The sequence below is a fragment of the Triticum urartu genome, chromosome 2 (genome assembly GCF_003073215.2).
Source record: "Triticum urartu cultivar G1812 chromosome 2, Tu2.1, whole genome shotgun sequence".
In the NCBI taxonomy this organism is placed as follows: domain Eukaryota; kingdom Viridiplantae; phylum Streptophyta; class Magnoliopsida; order Poales; family Poaceae; genus Triticum; species Triticum urartu.
In genome coordinates this window covers 53,571,675-53,582,421 of record NC_053023.1, presented here as the reverse complement: position 1 = coordinate 53,582,421, position 10,747 = coordinate 53,571,675, and the positions used below count along the sequence as shown (strand labels likewise).

General features: G+C 44.2%; 1 protein-coding gene across 1 annotated transcript; it reads left to right on the top strand.

The window, feature by feature from the left end:
* Nucleotides 1-1,412: 1,412 nt before the first annotated feature.
* On the top strand, nucleotides 1,413-2,813 carry LOC125540990 (peroxidase 2-like). The gene is made up of 3 exons (XM_048704496.1): nucleotides 1,413-1,642; nucleotides 1,771-1,962; nucleotides 2,078-2,813. Exons 1-3 carry the CDS (start codon nucleotides 1,442-1,444, stop codon nucleotides 2,660-2,662), a joined length of 978 nt encoding a protein of 325 aa, XP_048560453.1. The 5' UTR covers nucleotides 1,413-1,441; the 3' UTR covers nucleotides 2,663-2,813.
* The last annotated feature ends 7,934 nt before the right edge of the window (nucleotides 2,814-10,747 follow it).

Genomic DNA, 10,747 nt, shown 5'->3' with positions numbered 1-10,747 from the left:
CATATTGTCCGTTTGATATATATGACCTGAAAACACAGTCATCAACAAATACATATACAGTCTATGTTTGTGTCCGGTTGTATACATTTTTTGAACAAACAAGGACTTATTTAAAATAATTATTGTATACATGCGAGCTAAATTGGACTAGCGAATCACATATACGTTAATAAATCTTATAATATTACTCATTCCGTAAATCTTGAAGATAACAAAACTAAAAACTTTATTATGTTTTATAAGGCATAATTCTGACAGTGATCGCACGAACTATGGTATGGCACTCCATTTAATACTCATATTTATGCCAGGGACCGCATTAATCCCCAGCACTGGGTCAATCATATACGGCCATGTGCATTGCAAAAGAAATTATGTATAGCCAATTAGCCATCGATGCCCTTGGAAGTTAGAAGATAAAAAATGTATTTTCATCCACCGTTTGCTCGTAGAATCATCTCTTAATGATCTACATTTAGAGGTTGGGTAATCATAGAGAGCATTGGATACACGGAATGTTGAATTGCGCGTCTGCATATTGGTGCATCCTATTATATATGGAACTTAATCATCTAAGACGTTGAAGCAACCATGAATATTCCACGCCTGAAAATCATGTGCTGTACTATTCCCTTCACAACATCTTCTATTGGAGATGCTCTTAGAACTGCGTGAGTTCTATAGCATTTGTGAAGAAAAAAGATGAAGAGCAGCAACCATCATCGAACAGCTATCAGATGGATGGCCACTTGGCCACCACAATAGCCGCCATCTGCATAGGAATGTCTAAGGTTTCCAGCCTGCTTGTCCAGCTGTTTACAGTATGCGTACATCCGTGCACAACACTTTGTCAAATAATATAGAGAAATACTTTTTTGTGGGATTAATATAGAGAAGTTGACTTTGAACAAAGCTATACCTTAAAATAATGTAGAAAGGGGAAGTATTATTTGTTTCAAATACTTATAGGAAGTAAGAGTACGATGCTTTTGAGCAATCAAAAGAAAAGACTACGTAGGTTGTGAATTTCGTTGACTTGGATGCACTACATGGATGATACATCCGCGCATGATACATGGCTACTTGCTAATATCCAAGTCAATTCCCTGCAAAATGATTCTGCAACAGCTGGTTAATTTCAACTCGAAGATAAAACTTCTGGTTAATTTTACTATATCCATGATACATGCGTGCACGATGTACTCCGCGATGCACTCGGCGAGTTGCAGCAATACGACAAACCAGAGAAAGGACCGCGCCAGCGGATGGAAGGCCAGTTGACCAACACAAAACCGTTCCTCCAAAAACAAAAAAGCACACACACAGACACACAAAATCCAGGAGTGGCCAGGCCAGCGAGCGGCTATATATATCTTCATGGAATGCAGGGCATGCGCATTACACCCGAATCCATCTGCTATCGCTACTACAGGTAGTGGTCATGGCGTCTTCATCTCTATCAGTCGTGTTACTCCTGTGCCTGGCCGTGGCGGTGTCGGCGCAGCTGTCGCCGACGTTCTACGATTCGTCGTGCCCCGGGGCGCTTTCCACCATCAAGAGCGCCGTGGACGCCGCCGTGAGCAGCAACCCCCGCATGGGCGCGTCCCTGCTCCGGCTGCACTTCCACGACTGCTTTGTCCAAGCAAGTTTTTCACATACCACTTCTATAGCCTGGCTGGCCTTGTTTTAGTTTCGGTTTTGTTCATTTGCTTGCTAAACACCAGCGGTTAACCGTGCATATATAAATGTTGCATGGCTACGTACACGCAGGGCTGTGACGCGTCCGTTCTGCTGTCTGGCAACGAGCAGAACGCAGGCGGGAACGCGGGATCGCTGCTTGGCATGGACCTCATCCAGAAAATCAAGGACTTGGTGGAAGCCGCGTGCGACAACAACAAGCGCACCCTCATCGTCTCCTGCGCCGACATCCTCGCCGTCGCCGCCCGTGACTCCGTCGTCGCGGTACGAAGCGACCACCTTAATTTGCTCGCATGGCGAAGCGCCCAGTAGACCTGTCAGTTTGTGCACGTTCACGGAAACATAATAAATCAATTTTATTTTGCTGGCGCATATACAGTTGGGAGGGCCGTCGTGGACGGTTCAACTCGGGAGAAGGGACTCCACCACGGCTAGCGTGACACTGGCCAACAACGACCTGCCTCCGTCGTCCTTGGACGTCGCCGGCCTCAACACCAGATTCGCCGCCAAGGGGTTCAGCTCGATCGATATGGTCGCCCTCTCTGGTGCCCACACGGTTGGGCGGGCGCAGTGCAAGAACTTCAGGAACCGGCTCTACAACGAGGCCAACATTGATCCGGACTACGCCGCGAAGCTCAAGGCCAACTGCCCCCAGCCAACTGGCTCCGGCGACAGCAACCTGGCACAGCTGGACGACACCCCGACACCCGTTAATGCAGACTCGTTCGACAACGGCTACTTCGTCAACCTCCAGCTCAACAAGGGACTCCTACACTCCGACCAGGTGCTCTACACCGTTGGCGCCGGTGGTGCCACTGAGAACATGGTCGACAGCTTCGCGGCTAACCCGGAGACGTTCAGGAACGCCTTCGCATCGGCCATGGTGAAGATGGGGAACCTCAGCCCGTTGACTGGCTCCCAGGGAATGGTCAGGCGCACCTGCTCCAGCACCAAGGCGAACTAAGAATCGTCCTTGGCACCGAAATGATAGCGTGAACCATGTCTTTTTCTTTTTTTAACTAGCACAGTGGCCGTCTAATGCGAGGACATCATATTTTACTCTTCCAAAAATGTTTATTATTTATTTGTTGTTGACATTGATAAATTTTCATAGATGTAGCATTGATATTTATTTTGTATATGAATATATAATTATGTTGGTAATAAATGTAATAAGAATTATAAAATGTATTTTTATGAAATCTGATGAGATTGATTCATTTTTAGAATAACATGTTTACATAGTCAGGCATGTAGTTGAGAGTAAACTAATAAAATATATATGTGCCCGAAAGATCAGTTGTTGTATGCTCTTTAGTGTAGTAGGTCAAGAACTTTATGCAGTTAACCTTTTTTGTGCATGGCTGTATGGCGTAATCCCATTACATTCCTATTCGGTCTTCCCACCTAGTTCTTGCTTGTATTTTGTTTTTTGAAACTTGGTTTGCTTGTATATAAAATTGGATTCATCCTTTATTTAAAATATTTTTGTACAAATAAATCAACCATTTGGTTTGAGTAATCAATGCTCATCTACACACTTCTTTGTCGATGCATGCTGGTGTCTAATCACTCAAACCATTTTATTTTGTGTATTGCCACTAAGAAATTTTGTATATGCTGACAGTACTAATTGTCTACACAACATAAGATGGTAACAATAATTCTTCTATAGTGCTCCATTCGTGTATCTATCCATTTCATTTATTTAGTATTGGTGTATGTGATGGAATGTTCTTTTGTGTGCAATTATGACGACTCTAGGCCGTGTTGTTTTCGATATGAAGATATACTTGTTATGATTTGTTTAGGTATGGAAGATCTAGTTTATGACATATGTTTGGATACGTTTTGTAGATCAAACACACACCCCTTTTATATATTGTTACAGAGATCTAACATATGCTATCTGGTTATTGTACAGTTATGTAGATCTCATATGACACAATGGGCCACACACATGCCCAAGGCAACAATGGTTAGTACATTTTTGAAAGTTTTCTTTGTCCTAAGATGGTATTTTTTTTTCATTTTTTACCTATGACCATGTAATGAAATCTATTTTAAATTTTAATTTTGAATCATTAAATCTTCTTTCACTCTATTCATTGTTAGGTCAACATAAGCATAAATTTTAAGGAAAGTACTCGCTCTGATCCAAAATATGTGTCCCAGTTTTGAACTGAGGTTAGTTCAAAACTGCGACACTTATTATGGATCGTAGGCAGTAGTAAGTTAAATGAAGGAAAAAAAATAGATGTCAACTGATTGGACATGCCCGTATCAATTACTAAATAATATAATACAACAATGAAACCTTCCTAAAAGGAATTTAGAAGTAGATAGGAAAGAATGCAATAATTTATCTGTACCTTAGGAATAACTCGACATTGCTCGGTTCGCCCACAAACATGGGTTTGAACTTGTGACGACTAACTTGTTCTGAAATTGAATACACAAACATTTTGATAAATTTAAGTAGTTAAGTAGAAAAACACATAATATTATTACTTTTGTTTTGGAGTGCAACACAATAATGTATGCATTTTTCCATTGATGTGTAGGAGAGGATTAGAGAATTACAAAATAGATGTTAGAACCTACTTGTACATGTTTTTCCCAATGCTAAACTTTGTTGCTCCATCTCCTTTATATTGCTGCCCATATCCCTGCAATCTTGCATGTTACAACCCTCTCTTATTTTGCTTTCTGACTCAAATAGTGCCGACTTAAATTACTTCTTGAACATTGACAATGGATCCTTGATAGCAAGCCAATTGGACCGAGATCCTCTTTGTCACCCATGGTTAGAAATCGTCGGTGACCCGTCACTACTAGAAAAAGGGCTATAGATAATATGGACACTAATGGCGCATCAGACATGTGGTGCGCCACTACTATATAGCATTGGCGCACCATGTGCTGGTGCGCCATCCACACCAATGGTGCGCCACTACTAACATATTTTTTTTTCAAAAATACTAATGGCGCACCAGGTAACAGTGCGTCATTAATAGTTTAACTAGTAATGGCGCACCACTCACCACGTGCGCCATTACTATAATTTTTTTTTGCAAAACTACTAATGGCGCATCACAAGCTGGTGCGCCATTAGTAACCAGGGTTACTAATGGCGCATTTTTGGGTGGTGCGCCATTAGTAACCTGGGACCAGCTAGATATTTTGGACAGCCACACCTACACACTCATTTTCCCCACTTCATTCTCTCCACCTCCTCCTCCAAGCTTGTCTCGACTGCCTCCTCCTCGTCACCTCATTTGCACCATAGATTCATCCAAATTAAGTGGTTAAATTACCTTTTTTGATAGGTAAGTAAGGGGAAAGCTATCTTTATGTTGTAGATCTACTTTTTTTCTTCCTCCAACAACGTGCACATGCACTTTTTATGGCCTAGCTAGATCTATGTATGTTTGTGGTGTTGCACATATGTTTGTGTTTGCAGGTACTGGTATTTGAAATGCGATAGTTGCAATTTTTTTGCCGGAATGTTGATTCATTTCCGTTGAGGCGAGAATTTTGGCACTATGCATTCTTTTGTTGGGGAACGTTGCAGAAAACAAAAATTTTCCTACTCGTTTCACCAAGATCATCTAGGAGTTCAACTAGCAACGAGCTATAGGATGCATCTACATACCTTTGTAGATCGCGCACGGAAGCGTTCAAAAGAACGGTGATGATGTAGTCGTACTCGACGTGATCCAAATCACCGATGACCAGCGCCGAACGGACGGCACCTCCGCGTTCAACACACGTACGGGACGGGAGACGTCTCCTCCTTCTTGATCCAGCAAGGGGGAAGGAGAGGTTGACGAAGATCCAGCAGCACGACAGCGTGGTGGTGGATGCAGGGCGTCACAGTAGCAGGGCTTCGCCTATACTACGAAAGGAGACGTAACGGGGAGAGAGGGAGGCGCCAGGGGCTGGGTCTCAAGTCCCTCCTCTCCCCCACTATATATAGGAGGGCCAAGGGGGGGTGGTGCGCAGCCTAGGAGATCTAATCTCCTAGGTGCGGCTGCCGCCAAGGGGAGGTTTCCCTCCCCCCCAAGGCACCTAGGGGTGCCTTCCACCTAGTGGGACTCCTCCCCCATGGAAACCCTAGGCGCATGGGCCTAGTGGGGCTGGTGCCCTTGGCCCATGTAGGCCAAGGCGCACCCCCTACAGCCCATGTGGCCCCCCGGGACAGGTGGCCCCACCCGGTGGACCCCCGGGACCCTTCCGGTGGTCCCGGTACAATACCGATGACCCCGAAACTTGTCCCGATGGCCGAAAGCACTTCCTATATATAATTCTTTACCTCCGGACCATTCCGGAACTCCTCGTGACGTCCGGGATCTCATCCGGGACTCCGAACAACATTCGGGTTACTGCATATACATATCTTCACAACCCTAGCGTCACCGAACCTTAAGTGTGTAGACCCTACGGGTTCGGGAGACAAGCAGACATGACCGAGACGACTCTCCGGTCAATAACCAACACAGCGGGATCTGGATACCCATGTTGGCTCCCACATGCTCCACGATGATCTCATCGGATGAACCACGATGTCGAGGATTCAATCAATCCTGGACGCAATTCCCTTTGTCAATCGATATGTTACTTGCCCGAGATTCGATCGTCGGTATCCCAATACCTCGTTCAATCTCGTTACCGGCAAGTCACTTTACTCGTACCGTAATGCATGATCCCGTGACCAGACACTTGGTCACTTTGAGCTCATTATGATGATGCATTACCGAGTGGGCCCAGTGATACCTCTCCGTCATACGGAGTGACAAATCCCAGTCTTGATCCATGTCAACCCAACAGACACTTTCGGAGATACCCGTAGTCTACCTTTATAGTCACCCAGTTACGTTGTGACGTTTGGCATACCCAAAGCACTCCTACGGTATCCGGGAGTTACACAATCTCATGGTCTAAGGAAAAGATACTTTGACATTGGAAAACTCTAGCAAACGAACTATACGATCTTGTGCTATGTTCAGGATTGGGTCTTGTCCATCACATCATTCTCCTAACGATGTGATCTCGTTATCAATGACATCCAATGTCCATAGTCAGGAAACCATGACTATCTGTTGATCAATGAGCTAGTCAACTATAGGCTTACTAGGGACATGTTGGTGTCTGTTATTCACACATGTATTACGATTTCCGGATAACACAATTATAGCATGAATAAAGACAATTATCATGAACAAGGAAACATAATAATAATGCCTTTATTATTGCCTCTAGGGCATATTTCCAACAGTCTCCCACTTGCACTAGAGTCAATAATCTAGTTACATTGTGATGAATCGAACACCCATGGAATTCTGGTGTTGATCATGTTTTGCTCTAGGGAGAGGTTTAGTCAACGGATCTGCTATATTCAGGTCCGTATGCACTTTACAAATCTCTATGTCTCCATCTTGAACATTTTCACGAATGGAGTTGAAGCGACGCTTGATGTGCCTTGTCTTCTTGTGAAACCTGGGCTCCTTGGCAAGTGCAATAGCTCTAGTGTTGTCACAGAAGAGCTTGATCGGCCCCGACGCATTAGGTATGACTCCTAGGTCGGTGATGAACTCCTTCACCCATATTGCTTCATGTGCTGCCTCCGAGGCTGCCATGTACTCCGCTTCACATGTAGATCCCGCCACGACGCTTTGCTTGCAACTGCACCTGCTTACTGCCCCACCATTCAAAATATACACGTATCCGGTTTGTGACTTAGAGTCATCCAGATCTGTGTCGAAGCTAGCGTCGACGTAACCCTTTACGACGAGCTCTTCATCACCTCCATAAACGAGAAACATTTCCTTAGTCCTTTTCAGGTACTTCAGGATATTCTTGACCGCTGTCCAGTGTTCCTTGCCGGGATTACTTTGGTACCTTCCTACCAAACTTACGGCAAGGTTTACATCAGGTCTGGTACACAGCATGGCATACATAATAGAACCTATGGCTGAGGCATAGGGGATGACACTCATCTCTTCTATTTCTTCTGCCGTGGTCGGACATTGAGCTGAGCTCAATTTCACACCTTGTAACATAGGTAAGAACCCCTTCTTAGAATGATCCATATTGAACTTCTTCAATATCTTATCAAGGTATGTGCTTTGTGAAAGACCTATGAGGCGTCTCGATCTATCCCTATAGATTTTGATGCCTAATATATAAGCAGATTCTCCAAGGTCCTTCATTGAAAAACTCTTATTCAAGTAGGCCTTGATGCTGTCCAAGAGTTCTATATCATTTCCCATCAAAAGTATGTCATCTACATATAATATGAGAAATGCTACAGAGCTCCCACTCACTTTCTTGTAAACGCAGGCTTCTCCATAAGTCTGTATAAACCCAAACACTTTGATCATCTCATCAAAGCGAATGTTCCAACTCCGAGATGCTTGCACCAGCCCATAAATCGAGCGTTGGAGCTTGCATACCTTGTCAGCATTCTTAGGATCGACAAAACCTTCCGGCTGCATCATATACAATTCTTCCTTAAGGAAACCATTAAGGAATGCCGTTTTGACGTCCATTTGCCATATTTCATAATCGTAGAATGCGGCAATTGCTAACATGATTCGGACAGACTTCAGCTTCGCTACCGGTGAGAAAGTCTCATCGTAGTCAACCCCTTGAACTTGTCGATAACCCTTAGCGACAAGCCGAGCTTTATAAATGGTCACATTACCATCCGCGTCTGTCTTCTTCTTAAAGATCCATTTATTTTCTATGGCTCGCCGTTCAACGGGCAAGTCAGTCAAAGTCCATACTTCATTTTCATACATGGATCCTATCTCGGATTTCATGGCTTCTAGCCATTTGTCGGAATCCGGGCCCGCCATCGCTTCTTCATAGTTCAAAGGTTCACTGTTGTCTAACAACATGATTTCCAAGACAGGGTTGCCGTACCACTCTGGCGCGGAACGTGTCCTTGTGGACCTTCGAATTTCAGTAGGAGCTTGATCAGAAGTATCTTGATCATTATCATTAACTTCCTCTCTAGTCGGTGCAGGCACCTCAGGAACATTTTCTTGAGTTGCGCCATTTACCGGTTCAAGAGGTAATACTTCATCAAGCTCTACTTTCCTCCCACTTACTTCTTTCGAGAGAAACTCTTTCTCTAGAAAGGACCCATTCTTGGCAACAAAGATCTTGCCTTCGGATCTGAGGTAGAAGGTGTACCCAACAGTTTCTTTTGGGTATCCTATGAAGACGCATTTTTCCGATTTGGGTTCAAGCTTTTCAGGTTGAAGTTTCTTGACATAAGCATCGCATCCCCAAACTTTCAGAAACGACAACTTAGGTTTCTTACCAAACCATAATTCAAACAGTGTCGTCTCAACGGATTTCGACGGAGCCCTATTTAAAGTGAATGCGGCAGTCTCTAAAGCATAGCCCCAAAAAGATAGCGGTAAATCAGTAAGAGACATCATAGACCGCACCATATCCAATAGAGTGCGATTACGACGTTCGGACACACCGTTACGCTGAGGTGTTCCAGGCGGCGTGAGTTGTGAAACTATTCCACATTTTCTTAAGTGTGTGCCAAACTCGTGACTCAAGTATTCTCCTCCACGATCTGATCGTAGAAACTTGATTTTCCTGTCACGTTGATTTTCAACCTCACTCTGAAATTCCTTGAACTTTTCAAAGGTTTCAGACTTGTGTTTCATTAAGTAGACATACCCATATCTACTCAAGTCATCAGTGAGGGTGAGAACATAACGATAGCCACCGCGAGCCTCAACACTCATTGGACTGCACACATCAGTATGTATGATTTCCAATAAGTTGGTTGCTCGCTCCATTGTTCCTGAGAACGGAGTCTTGGTCATTTTACCCATAAGGCATGGTTCGCATGTGTCAAATGATTCATAATCAAGAGACTCCAAAAGTCCATCTGCATGGAGCTTCTTCATGCGTTTGACACCTATGTGACCAAGGCGGCAGTGCCACAAGTATGTGGTACTATCATTATCAACTTTACATCTTTTGGTACTCACACTATGAATATGTGTAGCAATACGCTCGAGATTCATTAAGAATAAACCATTTACCATAGGAGCATGACCATAAAACATATCTCTCATATAAATGGAACAACCATTATTCTCAGATTTAAATGAGTAGCCATCTCGAATTAAACGAGATCCCGATACAATGTTCATGCTCAAAGCTGGCACTAAATAACAATTATTGAGGTTTAAAACTAATCCCGTAGGTAAATGTAGAGGCAGCGTGCCGACGACGATCACATCGACCTTGGAACCATTCCCGACGCGCATCGTCACCTCGTCCTTCGCCAGTCTCCGTTTATTCCGCAGCTCCTGCTGTGAGTTACAAATATGAGCAACGGCACCGGTATCAAATACCCAGGAGTCACTACGAGTACTGGTAAGGTACACATCAATCACATGTATATCACATATACCTTTCGTTTTGCCGGCCTTCTTGTCTGCTAAGTATTTAGGGCAGTTCCGCTTCCAGTGACCGCTTCCCTTGCAATAAAAGCACTCAGTCTCGGGCTTGGGTCCATTCTTTGGCTTCTTCCCGGCAGCTTGCTTGCCGGGCGCGGCAACCTCCTTGCCGTCCTTCTTGAAGTTCTTTTTACCCTTGCCTTTCTTGAACTTAGTGGTTTTATTGACCATCAACACTTGATGTTCCTTCTTGACTTCTACCTCCGCTGATTTCAGCATTGAGAACAACTCAGGAATGGTCTTTTGCATCCCCTGCATGTTGAAGTTCATCACAAAGCTCTTGTAGCTTGGTGGAAGCGACTGGAGGATTCTGTCAATGACCGCATCATCCGGGAGATTAACTCCCAGCTGAGACAAGCGCTTATGTAACCCAGACATAGTGAGTATGTGCTCACTGACAGAACTATTTTCCTCCATCTTACAGCTGAAGAACTTATCGGAGACTTCATATCTCTCGACCCGGGCATGAGCTTGAAAAACCATTTTCAGCTCTTCGAACATCTCATATGCTCCATGTCTCTCAAAATGCTTTTGGAGCCCCGGCTCTAAGCTGT

What these genes read in the sequence shown, in the direction of transcription:
- LOC125540990 (XM_048704496.1), top strand. Translation starts at nt 1,442, where the DNA reads ATGGCGTCTTCATCTCTATCAGTCGTGTTACTCCTGTGCCTGGCCGTG. An exon ending in TCCACGACTGCTTTGTCCAA is followed by an intron (nt 1,643 to 1,770) that starts GCAAGTTTTTCA and finishes ACGTACACGCAG; the next exon opens with GGCTGTGACGCGTCCGTTCT. An exon ending in CCCGTGACTCCGTCGTCGCG is followed by an intron (nt 1,963 to 2,077) that starts GTACGAAGCGAC and finishes GCGCATATACAG; the next exon opens with TTGGGAGGGCCGTCGTGGAC.